Genomic DNA, 16,416 nt, shown 5'->3' with positions numbered 1-16,416 from the left:
GTAATGTAAGCAAGATCCTGTATGCGTATCAATAATATGTGTTGCTAGTTGTACAAAATTTCATGCTTGTTTAATCATTGTACCATGGTATTCTGTGCTTTGCTTACTGTACTCAGAAACTTCATTCTTAGTACTCATTCATCTCAGTATGTTGCCATTTTTATCTCTTATGTTTTTATTGCATATTACCAAGAAGTGTCATGTAATCAAAATGCACACTAAGTCATGTCAGCCATAGCACTTCCCTATATTCTTTATTATTTTACTGCTATGTAATTATGCCTTATTGCAAATCGTGTAACCTACTAAGCAAGCATATCTAATCTAGAATTTATCATGCGCTTACTTAGTATTAATAGTTATAAGATAGTTGCATCATTTCGATTTCCGCACAAAATTCCTGAACACAGCTGTATGTTTTGCATTAAATTAAGAAAATTTGAAACTTTTAGTACTATTTGCGAACTTTGTTATGCACTTATGAGCTTTAGTATTAAATACTATTCTTTAGTTACTCACTATTAATCGTTATTAATGTATCTCAGTATCATTCATTTACTTACCTATTCAAATTTGCAATGTTCTGCATTCGAGTATTTAATTATTTATCTTATAATCCTATATATTATGTAAGCGCATATTATGAAACGCATATATTACGTAATATGTAAATAACGTGTAGCTGCTAGGACCTATTTAATGTTTATAATATTCTGTGTGCACAGCTACTAATGAGTACAATATTTGTGCGGATAGTAAGTTATATAATTTGTTCATTGAGCAAAACAGTAATAATGTTTGATGCTATGTATATTTTTTTAATGCTATGTGTAATTTTTAGTGCTATGTATAATCTTCATGCTATGTATGTAATCTTCATGCTATGTATATCATCATGCTATGTATGTATGTATGTACAGTATGTCTTTAGTATGTGACACGGACAGATACGCAGCATAGATTAAGCCAAGTTCACCAATAACGATTTGTAGTGAAGTCCGGACACCTTACTAACTCAATGTACTAAATTTCATGCAGTGCTCTTAACCCATTACTGCCGATGGAACATTACACAATCAGAGCAATTGTAATTACACGCGCGTATGAATAATACTCAGCTCAGTACAGCACTTACATCTTTTCATGTAGCAGACAACGTCTGCAAAGGTGCCATTGTAACAGCCATTACTGTGAATCGGTAATGGCTGTTACAATGGCACCTTTGACTTAGACTCAGTAAATGCCGCTGGTTTGCGGGGCTCGCCCTGGCAGTGGCGGAAGTAGATAGTAGATAATTTCTACAGGTCAGGCACTATTCCGATTGGTTATACCTGAGGCTGGAAGCCTGGTCTGTAGTGCTCTGCCCATGTACACATCGATCGATTTTCACATAAAAAAAAATCCCAGAATTGCACAAACTAGGCACCGCGCACAACCTCGGCATTGCGCACTATATTGGCTTTGCCCATATACACATTGATCTATTTTCACTTAAAAAACATCCTAGAATTGCACAACCTCGGCATTGCACACTACATTGGCTTTGCCCATGTACACATCGATCTATTTTCACTTAAAAAACATCCTAGAATTGCGCAAACTAGGCACCGCGCACAACCTCGGCATTGCGCACTACATTGGCTCTGCCCATGTACAGATCGATCTATTTTCACTTAAAAAAAACATCCTAGAATTGCACAAACTAGGCACCGCACACAACCTCGGCATTGCGCACTACATTGGCTCTGCCCATGTACACATCGATCTATTTTCACTTAAAAAACATCCTAGAACTGCACAAACTAGGCACCGCGCACAACATCAGGATAGCGCACTACATTGGCTCTGCCCATGTACACATCAATCTATTTCCACTTAAAAAAACATCCTAGAATTGCACAAACTAGGTACCGCGCACAACCTCGGCATTGCGCACTGCATTGGCTTTGCCCATGTATATAGCGATCTCTTTTTACTTAAAAATCAGAAATTGAATAGACTCTGCATTGCTCATATACTAAGAAATCTGCTTTCACTTGAAAGAAATTGGAGAATAGCAGAAATTCGCACATAAGCAACTCCATTGACTCGCGTTGGAAAAAAAAAAAAAAGTTTCTAGAAAAATTGAGTTTACTATAGGCGAATCAAGATCTTAGCCTAATTGATTTCTCAGCCGTACATTTCTTGCAAATACTACCATTCGATGACTTTTCCTGACTAACTAACCAGCATGGTATCTTACATTTTTCACAGAAAACGTTATCCTTCAATAATCGATAATCCATCAAAAATCCTCTAAAACGTTCATACTCTATTGTTAATTCATACATAAAATATCTGTTTCCAAAATTTTACGCTTGTTTGAAAACTCCCACCTTAAATTTTCCTTTATAATCTCCTGATATTTAATTGCAACATCACTAACAGCAGTTTTAGAGCAAGCAATAACTAAACGCAAAAATATCACCTCAAGTAGCCAAAAATATATATACAAAATAGTATTCACGGTATCTGAGCGTTAAACAATCGCCAATAACAGTGTTACGAATTGTGTATTTAGATATTAATTTTAGTAGAATTCTAATTTAAAATGTTGTATTTCCTCCTGCAACGCAGCGTGAGACAAATTTTAAGAGAAATCTATACCGGAAAAGTAAGAATAGAAGGCACGTGCATTAAACTTTGAGTAAATGGATATGTCGGTAATTTGTATTGAAATTGAATAAATGTAACTGACTACTAAATTAGCTGTAACCGTAATTCCATCCTCTTGTTTACATTGCGTTTGGCGAATAGTATGGGTTACCAGATCATATCATTTATCGCCGCTCTTGGTGATATTTTTTTGTTTAAAATTCCAGGTGGGCTATACTAAAGCTGTGCCGCCATTTTTGTGCAATTCTGGGATGTTTTTTTAAGTAAAAATAAGTCGGCGTGTACATGGTTACTGTGTATGTGTTATTTTGAAAAACGCGTAAGGAGTATGGTATTGTGCACTTTTTCCCAATTTTGCAGTGAATATTTCTCATGATTAAGCAGTTTTGTTTGATAAAATTTCTAGCATAAGTGTAATTCGGCTAGTAGATTGTTGGAAGAAGCGTTCAGTAGATAAAAAGAAAAGAAACATGTCTTTACTTCGTGAAGACAAAATGGCGGCGGGGAAAAAAAGTAGAGGGTTGCTGTAGGAGAGTTGGTTACCAAATTTTTGCCAAAAAATCGCCAAGTTACCATAATATAAAGATCAACCGTGCGATTCTTAAAAACAAGCAGTGGGCGATTCTGCACTTTCTCCCAATTTCGCACCTAATCTTCGTCATGATTAAGCACTTTTGTTCCATAAAAGTTCTAGAATAAACGTAATTCGGCTAGCAGACTGTTGGGAAAAAATGCTGAGGGAAAAAAAAAAAAAAAAAAAAAAAAACTTTACTTCGTGAAAACAAAATGGTGTCCAAAAAAAAAAAAAAAAAAACTAGCAGGTTGCTGTAGCAGGGTTGGTCGCCAAATTTTCGCCAAGTTACCATAATCCAAACATTAACCAGAGATGCTTCTCAATTCGAATTAAGAAATTTTTAAGCAGCACCACAAGTAAGGACAGACTAAGCGCTCCAGCCGTCCTTTGAATTGAAAAAAGCATGATAAATAACATACCTAAATTCAACGAAAACGCTATTGATTTGCTTGCCTCAAAGAAAGATGAGTGGATTTTATTTACAAACATTGAACTTCGACTACTTAGTAATCAGTGTTCATTGTAAACAATATTATATTAATATTGTTAATTAATAAGATACATTGTAAACAATATTATGGTTTTATTGTATTCTACTGGAAGAAATAAAAATGTTACAATTTTTTTAACCTATCAGAACCTGTTTTCTTTTAGTTGCAGCCTTTCTTTAAATTGTGAAAATCCAAATGTATTTTAACTTGTAAGTTATGTCACATTTGCATATTTAATTTTCTAAATTTGTTTTGTGAACCTCATTTTAAATATCCAGTGAGCCACCCAACCGAAAATCTCCCCGCAAGAAAAAGTGTATGATGATGTGACTTCACTAGTAAGTCTATTCCAAAGCAACTGCTTTTTCCTTAATTGTGAAAGCATTTTAAAAATACAAAAATATTAATTAAATCTTAAACCTTTATATGCTAATGCTTCAGCTAAACTATTTGACTATTTTGCTTGAATTGGATAAAAAAATAACAAACAAAAGTTTAAATTTAATGCAAAAATTTCACCTATATAACTTACCTGAATTGAATGTTTTTAAGTTATTTTCATCTTTTTTCTCTGAAATGTTCATGTGAAATATTAATATTTCTCTGACTTATTACAGGTCATATATATATTACCGACTAGAATTGTTTTGTACTTCAAATCAATTTATTTTGCTAAAATCTGAGACATCGTAGCTATGAAATTTGTTGAAAATTCTTTTCAATTTGCAAATGACTTTTATCTACTCTTCTAAGACACATAAGGTCTCATTATTATTATTACCCAGTTCACTGCTTTGTTATTAGCACACTAATCCAAAGCTTTGTCATTTTCTTTTCGACTAAAGAAAAGGCAAATCTTTTTAAATTGATGGTGAGATGTATCCATTGAATTAAAAATAAATAAGATATTGCAGACAGTTGATAGGATATTGAGCTGTGAAACACTTCAACTGCTTGCCTGATTATCCCGAGTTATCTCGGGTTCGTTTACATTGCAGTTAATTATTATCCCAAGAAAACTCGGGCGAAGCAGAATTTGTTAGTATGATTTCTTTTATCACGGTTTTACTCAGTCTGGAGGAAATGAAAGGAAATATTTAGCTTTGATTGGCAGTTTGCCAAATGGTTCTTATGGAGGGAATGGTCAGTCGTGTGTTTCCCCATTGTATAGTATACGTTGGCTTGTGGATTAGTAATGTATAAAGAAAGATGCATGTGTTGGAAAAAAATAAAATAATGGCGATGATGAAGATAGAGAAAACGATGATTTTTCAGATAGTGATTATGAAAAAGTTGGGAAAAAAATCAAAAAAAGGAAAAAAAAAATCCAATCCAACAAGATAGTATACTCTGTGCTCCCGTGAAAGAGATTCCAGCGATAAGCCAGTAAGAAAAAGAGACCAGATACCAGTGTAGAACATCAGGTACCACCACTCTGTGCTGTCCCTTGTTTCAGAAACTATCACACAAAGATTAATATTTAACTTTTTTTCGTTTGCCCGAGGTAACTCGGAATAGAAAACTAATATTAAAAATAAATGCTTTTACACCTTCAAAAAATTAAAAATTCAACTTAAAACCTACATACTTTGATTTGTTTCATTTTGTTGTATTTAATAATAAAATAAAAAAATGTGATGATTTTTTGCAATTTTTTTTCAAAAAAATTTGTAAGGGAAGCGGTTAAAACTGTTCACACTTACAATAAATTGTTCGGGTTCTATTTATAATTATTCTTTCTCAACGTTCAATTCAATTTTAAATAGAACTGTTTTTCAACGGTTCTATTTATAATTATTCTTTTTTATACTTATTTTTAAAAAAGATGCATAAAAATACTTGTGTAGAAAGAAATTTGTATTTATGAGGCTTTTCACATCCTAAATTTTGATTTTTACTAAATTTACCAAGAGATTTTCCAACTCCAAATAACTTTATATCAGTTGGTAATTTCTATATTAGCTGGATGATCACAAGTACAATCTCTCTCAATAAGAATTTCTCTCTGTGATCTCTGAATCTTGACTGAAGAAATTTTCTAGAACATCAGGACTAAATCTGAGAGTTAAAAAGATAAGAAGGAATTTCTGATTGTTTTGCAGACAGAAGTATAATGCTTTGATTGAAAATCTACTAATTGGTAAAGCTTGCTGAAAAGGTAACATTTTATGTCTTTCATTTACCTTCATTTAGAAAGCCCTTTATATGCATCAATCACAAAGGCATTTTATATAATTGTATTTCCTCTTTTATGGTATATTTTATTAGCATATAATGCATGGGAAGTGATATTATCAAAGAACTGGTTGGTTAATGCTAATAATTATTTCTATAAACAAATCTCCTCAAAATAAAATGCTTGATAACATTGCCAGGTTTTCAAGTTATGAGTTAAACAGCATATATAACTTTTTCCCTTTTAAAACCTTTAACCTCTAGAAAATGGGTTTTCAACAGAGTTGGTATCGACATTTTGTGATTTGGTTAAATTTTAAAGGGAGGGGGGTCAAAGATATTTGGAAAGTTCATAGTCGATTATGCCCCAGCAACTGACAGGCATAAGCAAGATCCCATTTTGATTAGCCCCCATAAAAAAAAAATACTAATAAAATTTATAGATATACTGCTATATCATATAGTAAAGAAGAAGTAAATAAAATATATGTAAGAGAAAAAATACACTAAATTCAATTAATACATTTTAAAATTCAATAATATATTTAATTCTCAATTTCTTTTTCCTACAGCTGACTTGCTTATATTGACGGTAAATTAAAAAGAATTCCACTATTTTGACAACTTAATGAGATTGCATACATCTTCAGAAGATATATTGTTATATACAAACTACTTGCAAAATTAAAAAATTATAATAATAATGTTTGCCTTCAAGACATTGAAAATTTTAGTGTTCCAGCATGGTTCACAGAATGACTGAACAGGATATGTATATATGATCTTGGTATTAGGATACAAGAAAAGTTGACTCCATTGAAAAAGGATATTCAAGCACAAGTTTTATTCGGAATATATGAGTGCGCTAAGTTTTGGAACTTAAAAGTCACCTGAGAGATATATCCCAAAATAAAAACTGATACAATAGTAAGTTTACTATAGGGGAAAATACAATACAAAAAATTATAAAATCTAATAATCGATTTTTTCAAAACTTCTGTATATATTCTTAATCCTAGTGTTATCTTTATGTTATACATACATAATTATTGGTTTTACGATTATTTTGTATGCTGTATATTACAGAAAAATATAAAGAGGTCAACAAAACAAAAAACAAAAAAACAATTCTTTTAAAAGGGATGCAAGAAAAAGGGTGAGAATCCCTGCTCTAGATGTTTACCTATCCGAGGGCCCCCAAAGGAAACTTGATTAGAACCGAAGCTTAACTCTTAAATTAAATTAGTAAATAATACGTTCAGTGCGTGCAACCAGCTTTAGCCATAATTAAACAGAACAAAACAAATTCTGCTTACCTTTAATACTCCGCTGCAATAACTTTTTCGTTCTATAGGTTTTTGAACACTTCTGAGGAGTTTCTGATTTCAGATCTCTATTCTCCGTCTCACCGCGTAAGCTTCTGTCACTACAGTCCGTGTAGGAACTGGGAACATCGCAACTGCGAACCGCTTCCCAGACGAATCTGCCCCCAGACAGCGGTGACTCTGTCAAGAAGTCGAAATTCCATACTCTGCTAGCGCGTTCCGCCATTTCAACCACGTGCTGCTCCAAGAGTTTGGTGACACATGAAGAATCGTATGAACCGAATAAATTTCGCCGAGTACTGGTTGGAGAGGGCAAAGGCATGTCCAGCAATTTCTGTTGAAAGTACATCATGAGTTCGTGATCGATTGCAAGATTCGATACCATAGTTCACAAAACAGAAACGTAATTTAAAAGTAAAAAAAATTCTAGTAAACGAAGATCTACCACAAACGTAATTTAATACAGTTTCACACCATACACTCCATCACTCTCAAACAACGATACGGTGCACTTTGCAGTTCGCTTTTACAGAATTATTAGAATAAAGAATTTAGCAGAATACAGATCTCTAACAGCACAGAGAAATCGGACTACCTATGCATATCACGAGCGTCTCACTGAAAAGCAGTCACTGCATAGCACATCTAATTCTGTAAATGTTATCTGCATTGACAGGAATAATCACACAAGACACCGATTTTTGGTAATTCCAATTCAGAATTTTCGTAATTCTTCTAACAAGTTACAACACGAGGATTACGCACAACCACGGAAAGAGCCAACTAACAAGCGTGGCGTCATTTGCAAAGACGAAAGCGCGCGATAAATTCTGACCAATAGCAACAGCGCTTCAAATCGTCAACAGTCACGTCCATTGGAGCAGAAGTTTTGGCGGTAAAATACGTCTACTCTCGAGCCCACGTGGATTTTCGCGCGCGTAACCTCGTCAAGGACAAGAAAAAGGAAAAAAGAAAAATACGATCGTTTCACTTCCTAATATTACGCCCTGCTCCAATATTGGCAAATTTATCGCTCTTTTGTCGCCTTTCGCGCAGTATATGTAGAGACTGATAGGAACTTACTTTGATTGATACTTATATTGATACTTTGATACAGAAGAAATTATACAGGGGGTCTACTGCATTCGCAGTACTTCCCTGTAAACCTGATGTAATTCCACAATGAGCATGGTGATGAAAAATGCCAGAATAAATTCCATGGAGGGAGCAGTGAGCGGGTGATTGCAACTGGTATTGGCGTATAATTTTTAAATTCAGTTTTCGGTCTTATCTTCAGTGTTTCTTAACCAATTAATGAAAAGATCTGAAATCTTAAAATTACAATCTAGTAACTTGAAGAAAATAAAAAATTTAAAAATACAGGATTCAAGAACCATTAAAAATTAAAAAAATACAAGCCTGGTTAATGTTAATATTATTATTACACTCAGCATTGTCAGAGTACCCCTAAAATCTATACTTTGAAAAATTATTCATGATCTCCAGATTTACCATGTACATCATTCAGAATTCCTGATTTTTGATAGACAATGATTCTATGCTAAATTTAAGTAGTAACTTGAAATAAACTATAAATAACTTGATCAAATTAAGAAATGCAATAAAAGCCATAAGACTAAATAATAAATAAATAAATAAAAACTTCTAGTAGTTTAGATAATAAGGCAGCACTGTACCCGTTAGATCCCCAAGATTCTAACGCATCGATGACACTATTACATATATATTTTAAAAATATTTTATGTGTACACCACATTCCTTGTACGGAATACTAAATTATACGCATTTTTTCTTGCATTTCATTTAAACTTATTGGATTGAATTAAATCTACTTCGCCGACAGCGCATAAACCACAATACAATAAATGCACTCTTTAACATTCACTATATTTGTTTACCATAGCGACACTCTGGCTCTACGTTTACTTAATATTTCGTTCATATTATAACTCAGAATGCACAAAATTTATATCGTTTGAAGAATTATCTAATCGTTGCCACATGTTCTATTCAAATACTATAATAAAGCTAGAACCATGTATAAAAGAAATTAAGAAAACAAAACAAAAAAGAAACATTTTTCACAGACGATTTAGTATTTCTCATTCAATTCATTCAGTTCTCACTTCGCGACAAGACAAAAATACATAACTCAAAATATCTGTATTAAAAATTACGAAGTAAATCTTAAACACTTATTTCCTCGAAAAAATTCCAGAAAGGATTAAGCATGATTTAATTCGCAATAATAAATGAAGTAGCGAAGTCTTTGTTGTTGCGAATCTTAGTTTCTCTAGATTGGCAACAAATCTACTATTCTGCTGTTTCAAATGTAAACAAATATGTTCGGCATGTTATTTAAAACTTAACCGCACTTAAACAGCTTTTAAATTGTTGATAATTGTACAAATATTGCTTCCAGATTTACGAAAGGCATAAAAACCTTAACCGGAAGATAAGAACAACATATTTCAATCATTTTTAAAACAAAAAATGTACAATTGACAAGAGTAAAGAAACTGAGATCACTGAACCGAGTAGCAGAGTGGATTTATATACGTTTAGTGCAGCCGATTGCAACCAAAATACGAAGTGCACATCTACATGTTATAGCAGTCCTTACAAAATTTCAACATTCTGAGGCTACTCGTTTTTGAGTTATGCGTGATACGTACATACGTTCGTTCGTACAAATGCCACGAAAAATTCTCTTCAGAATTCATTTTAAAGTAGTTTTATAATTTTTTTTTGGAGGAAAAGAGTCTTTTATTCTGTCCTTACATACAGATGTTACGCAAAAACATCGTTGAATTGCAATCGATAGCGGTCAAAATGGATATTTTCGTTGAAATATGCTGCCTGAAACTTTTCGCAATTACAATACTTCCTTTTTACTTCGTACAAGGAAGTAAAAAACTAAATAATGAAGAATCTGCATGAATGTTCCTTACACTGTGAAAAAACAATAGTACCTAGAGCTATCAAATTCTGAATAACGGTGTCCTCCAACCGAACATGGGTACTTGGAAGCCCGAATTTTGAATTTGTTTTAATATCTATTTATTTATGTAAAACTTTACCGAATTTTTTATTAACAAACTCAACGATTTCAAAGCAAGCAATGGCAACACTATATGGAAAAAAAAAAAAAAAAAAAAATTATCTCCAGCGCAAGATTGTGAACCGGAAATTCTAAAGATATGCTCTTTTTAAATTATTGTACAATATTGCGGTTGAATTGAAGTTTATGGTTTAAATGCTAAAAACATGATATTTAATAAATAAAAGTAACACATAAAACGTTAAAAAAACGCCCTTCTGAAATCTGAAAGCGTTCATATTTTTTTATTGTTTTATTTATTTATTTATTTTCAATTTTGTTTGCAAATATCAGTGTAGTGTTGCTTCAGTTCCGTCAAGTTTCTAATTTAGTTAAAGCGGAAAAGCAATACTTTTTCTTGTCTCGGCAAAAAACAAAGGTCGATATTCTATCATGCGATTTAATGCGCATGTAAAATGTAAACAAATATTATGAATAAGTATATATAACGTTGTAAGGAATAAAATATTGATGCTATTGGGGTCAGAGAAGTGTTATTTTCCTACATTTGCATACAAGACACTTCAATCAGTTACTAGATATTAGTGAACTTATTATTATTATTTTTTTGACATATACTATCGATCATCTTTTTCAAAACCTGCTTTTTTTTTTAATTCAGATAGTGTTTAATTATTCGGAATAAATAATTGAATAAAAACAAGAATATAACTGAACTTTCACTATTCCACTATGCCAGCATCTCTGCACCAGCCGTGTCCATTACACATCCCTGCTGTGCGACCACGTTCGAAGTCGTTCATTGGTCTATGAAAACATCGTAGTCTTTGACAACACCATAACGGCTTTATTGGTTATGTCTCTAGGAAGATGCAAGATAACGAGTAAAGATAAACTATTTGCAATAGTTTCCTGTTTAATACAATGTTAGCTGCGCAGTAGAAACATGGGTTGCAACCGAAGTTAACAATCCTTAATCTTGAAAATTTAATCATTTGCATTCTCGATATGAAGGAATTAGTATGGAAAATTTTGAGATAATAGTACAATTGATAATAGTATAATTTGAGTAATTTTAAGAGTACACTGTCGATCGTGACCTGGCAGAAAGGCTACGCAGTGTCAATCCTGTGTGCTATTTTATGAAGATATGTTTTTGTTACGGGGGAATAGTCAGTATAAAAATGCCAGTGCCGTTAAGGAACTGGAATGTTTAAGTGGATATTGTGAATACTAAGGCAATCGAAAATACCTTATGCGTAAACACCCGGAACCTTTGTGAAAGTTACGGCCATCTTAAGCATGAAGTTGAATACAACAGAAGTATCATTCATATAAAAATTATGAAGGACACCAGCGGGAGAGTGGTAAAAGTTTCTAAATATTGGTAGTTCGACCCAGGTTCAAATCCCAGGGAGCGGAAGTGGCTGCAAGGGCGTTTTCGTGGTTTTCTTAGATGTAACGTGGATACGATTCAGTTTACTTCAGAAGATCTCCCCAAAGGCATCCCTTCTCTTAGACAGACAACTTTCGAGTTGCTTTGCCATAAACATTTAACTAACTTGTTGCAACTCTGAGGGCTACAACGTGCAGGTTACAAATTAAATAATCACAGCAGGGATTATTAATATAAAGATTTAATATGGATATCTCACACAAGCTGTAAACGTTACATTACTCTATCAAGTGCATTAAAAAAATGAGAATAATAAAAAATAGTCCAATCAAATGCGGCGCTCCTTCTGTGGACTTCGCGCAGCCGTTACGTAATCGTCTGTCTGCAGCTGCCGTCTCCAACATAACTAATTACTCTAAACCCAACGAAGGTTATAGCATCGTTGGGTTTAGAGTAATTATTTAATTAACGTCAGCTGTGTAACACTTGACGTTAGTGTTAACAAATGTCTGTTATTATGAAGATTCAGCTGTTATTATGAAGTTTTTTTTGTAATTTAAATGCATTTTAAGTTACACCCATTATATAGATAAGTAATTTGTTTTAATTCCTTGCAAAAAATCAAGTAATGAGACTATTGTTTTTAAATCGTTCAATTTATTAAGCAGTTTCAAACTGACTAAATTTTAAAGACAAATTAAGGATGCTACAGCTTGATGAATGGCAGCAGTTAGTTATTTATTAGGCCGCGTGCAAGATAACGATCTTTATAGGTTTAGTCCAATAGTAACACTCGCCAAGGTGTGTGAATGATAAATGCAAAGCAGTTAATGTAAAAATAAAGAATTAAAAATATTTGAAAGACTTCCACCGAAAAGGTTTCTGATATCAAAATTGATATTTCCTAAAAGTGACAGCATCTTCATGCCGGCAGCTCTATAAAATTTTCTGATATCGCAATCATGATTGAGCCTGTGTTAGGTGTCGATATCCTTTTGCAGTAGTCCTTGTGAAACTTTCCAACCGCTTTGTTAGTACCGCAGCCGTATTGCTGTCGTCACCAGTCGCTGCTATCCCTGCATATAATACCGACATTCTTAAAGCTGTCATCAAGAATCGGACCCCCGCAAGAGAGGGTTGGGCACAGTCCGCCGATTGATGAGGAGCAGGAAGAGGAACAACAAGCGGTTTCCGGCGAGATCTACCGACTAGTGAAAAGAGAAGAGTTTGTTTATCTGGACTTGCATTTTCGCTATGGCTTTTGTCACTCTGCTACAAGACCTTCAAATTCCGAATCACTTTTAGAACCCGGTCATTGAATTTCTTTCCGCGCTAGCGTTTGTAATGTTTACCAGTTTCTCCTTCATATAAAAATGAAGCTCCATCCATGAAAATAAACAACGCACACTGGAATACGTAATGCTGAAATTCAACCAGACCTCACTGCAGGTCGGTTGCGTTAATTTTCTCAGTTTTGATATTCAACGGTTCTTACCAAAATCCTTCCATAAATTTTGAGCTTTAATTGCTTCATGTTACCATGCATGTATTATTCATGCCTCTTACTTGCCGTCATTGAGAAAAAAATTTGATCTATGATTTCTTTCTCACGTCATACCGTAAACAGCTATTTCTGAAAGTGCTCCCAACTAGCAGTTAGTAACAAATAGCAATTAGAACTTGAAGGCTAACAATTAGAACAGCCAGCTAAGAATTAGAAAAACCGTACTTCGAATCTGGGGAGGGCATGTTTGATACTCAAGCGCCTGTTCTGGATATCCTAGTATTCCCTACATCGTAGCCGGTATTAAAATATAGTGGACGATGATAAATTGTCACTTCTGGGTTTCGTGCTTCTTTAAATGAGGAAGACTGCGAGGAATATCCCTCCCGTGCTTGCTGTTGCCTTACAAATGGTTAGGAGGTATAGTTATTGACTGGATTCGTGGTGTTCGGAACCTGGCGAAGACACGGGGGATTTTTCACGCTTCCTATGTAAGGTATTTCTCCCGCCTTCGTGGTATGGTAGTCTGCACGCTGGGCGCGTATTCCAGAGGTCCGCAGTTCGATTTCCGACGAAGGCGTTGCTGATTTTTCATCTTGCCTGCTTCCCCCCCCCAAAAAAAAAACCCTAATGTTTCTACACCTATCCCGAAAATCCGAAGTCTTTCCAACTTATCTTTCTGATTTAATTAACCTAATTATTGTGTAACAAATTGAGCGATTTAAAAACAATAATCGCCCTTTGCTAATCTTGACTGATCGTACGTCTGGTAACCTATCACCCGTGAAACATGACCAAAACTAAAGAAATTGATAAGATTACCGTATTAAACCACAGAAAAAGTAGCAGCACATAATATAGACAACTACAAAGAAATTACACATACAAAAAAATTTTTTACATTACCAGAAGGATTATTGCATTACCAGATTATTATATTAAATTACACAACATTACCAGAAGAATTAACTGATGTGCTTTTGAAGAGAACTTATCATCCTTCGATGGTCGTCAGTGTACTTTAAATATATTTAAAATGCAGTTCAAACGGTCCTCTTTAGCATTCGTTCAGTTGAAGCTCTTTTATATTAAGATTGTCAATAGTGGCCATTTTACTACTATGATCAGATATAAAACGACACTAACTCACACAAATTAAGTTACATCTGTATATGAAGTAGAAAATTTAAGTATACATGTTGACACGAATTCTGAGATAAAATTAAACTGAATAAAAATATATATGAAATAAAACTGTTGGCAAATATAGCAATAAAAGAACTAAAATACTTTTTAAGATATACAACTTTAATTACTTTAAAAAAAAGTAAATAAAGAAAAATAAATTTGAAAGGGTTTAGATTTTAACGGTCGCCTAAAAGGTCTTTTTTTAAAGTTTAATATGGTTTATATTCTTATTTTTCACTCACATTAACCCTGTCCTGATGTTTCAAAGTGTGTGGCCAGAAATTTATCCCATTGTTGACAGATTGCCACCACTATTCAGCAAGGTGACGGGCAGTATCGCGAAGTAATTTCTGTCATATTCCATACAATTATTTGTTTAAGACGACTCCATAGATATTAAATGGTCCGATGAGCGTTGGCACCATAGCGAGATGAGCAAAATTCCTTTAATAATTTACAGTCAAGTAAGTGTATCACGTGATTCACATTCACAGCCAGAGGCAAATACAGGATAGGTTGCCTGTTGCTATAGGATATAACCCGGTAAGTCACCTGTTGCAAGAATAGTCGCCCTTTGTTAATAATTAGCCCAAAGAAGCGGTGGCCCATGAGGGCTATTAACCTTCCAGCACGCGCGCTTGGCAATTTTTTACATGAGCACGCGCGCGTCGTATTTTTTACGACATCCGTTATTTTACCGTTTTTGGCACGAAAAACGACAGAAATGGGTGAATATTGATAATAAATTTCTTAGGAAATAAAATATTAATCTTATTATTGCAAAATACGGATGGTATCACATTCAAATATAAGTAAATTATTTTTAAGTTATGTTATTGAGATGGAAATGCAATGATGAATTTCATTATAGAAAATTTTAAATTTATTATTTAATAGTTATATTTTTAAATCGAAGCTAATTTTAATATTCATCAAAGACAAGTATAGACAATAAAAAATGAAAACATTTTGGTAAGAAAAAAAGTAAGTTTAGCATTACTTACTTCTGCAAGGAAACTTACTTCTTACTGGTTACAAAAACGCACTTTAATGTTTTTATTTATTTCTAAAAAATAGAAATAAAAGAAAATAAGGAATGGAAATCGCTATTGTTCTCCCATCCAAAGGTTTCCTTTTCTTCATCAGATAATTCTTGAAGAATCCGAGCAAAATCAACTGGCACAACTGGTTTTGCCATTAACACCGATATAAAATTTACAGAGCAAAATGTATTCAAATTAAAATAATACACGGCAATTAATAACACAAAATTACAAAATATTTGAGAAAAAAAATATTTTCCGAATTTTAAAACACAACCACGCGCGCGTCGTAAATTTTATGAAAAAGCTGCCACGTAGCACAAAAGCCCAGTTAAAAAAAAAAAAAAAAAAAGTCAATTGACTTTCAGTTGGCACATTCCATGATGTGGGGAAGGGTAGAAAGGAGGAATAGAAATGACCTACAGTCGTCTCAGCTTCGATATGTGAAAAATGTGCATTAAAAACTGAATTTGTCGTAAATTTTGCGCATACGCGCGTGCTAGAAGGTTAATCTCGAAATGGCATTTTGAGTCGAATCCCTAAAAGTGTTCAATCACTTTTGAATTGTTGCCACCAAACATTTTGCCCTGTATTTTATTTAAGGAAATTAAATAATGAAGAATCTGCATGAACGTAGGTATGTTTCTGGCATTGTGAACAATCAACGGTACCTTGGGCCATCAAATTTTGAATAACATAGTTCGCCACCCGAATATGGGCACCTGGAAGCCCGAATTTTGAATCTCGAATTTGTTTTATTGTCTATTTCTTATTTTGTGGAACTTTAACGAATTTTTTATTAACAAATTCAACGATTTCAAAGCGAGCAGCAACAACACTGTATGGATTTAAAACATTTTTGTCTCATTGCGAGAGAATGTCAGCGGAAATTCTAAAGATATGCTGTTTTTAAATACTTTTAGTCCAAACAGGCGTTAGCCCAAATGCTTCTAAAACGTCTCTTGAACTATGTGTGCGTGTGT

The 16,416-nt window shown here is 33.6% G+C and overlaps 1 protein-coding gene across 1 annotated transcript in view; it reads right to left on the bottom strand.

The window, feature by feature from the left end:
- LOC146999428 (uncharacterized) overlaps positions 1–8,101 on the bottom strand; it is a 28,683-nt gene extending 20,582 nt beyond the window's left edge. The window contains exon 1 of the mRNA XM_085824269.1: positions 7,212–8,101. Coding sequence (XP_085680395.1) covers positions 7,212–7,605 — 394 coding nt within the window. The 5' untranslated portion in view covers positions 7,606–8,101. The remainder of the gene's footprint in view (positions 1–7,211) is intronic.
- Between the last annotated feature and the right edge of the window lie 8,315 nt (positions 8,102–16,416).

This window comes from Stegodyphus dumicola, chromosome 1 (assembly GCF_044657685.1).
Source record: "Stegodyphus dumicola isolate Sdum_Otavi_A_Nest chromosome 1, ASM4465768v1".
In the NCBI taxonomy this organism is placed as follows: Eukaryota; Metazoa; Arthropoda; class Arachnida; order Araneae; family Eresidae; genus Stegodyphus; species Stegodyphus dumicola.
The sequence above is the reverse complement of the archived record's forward strand: the minus strand, read 5'-3'. Positions and strand labels throughout refer to the sequence as shown.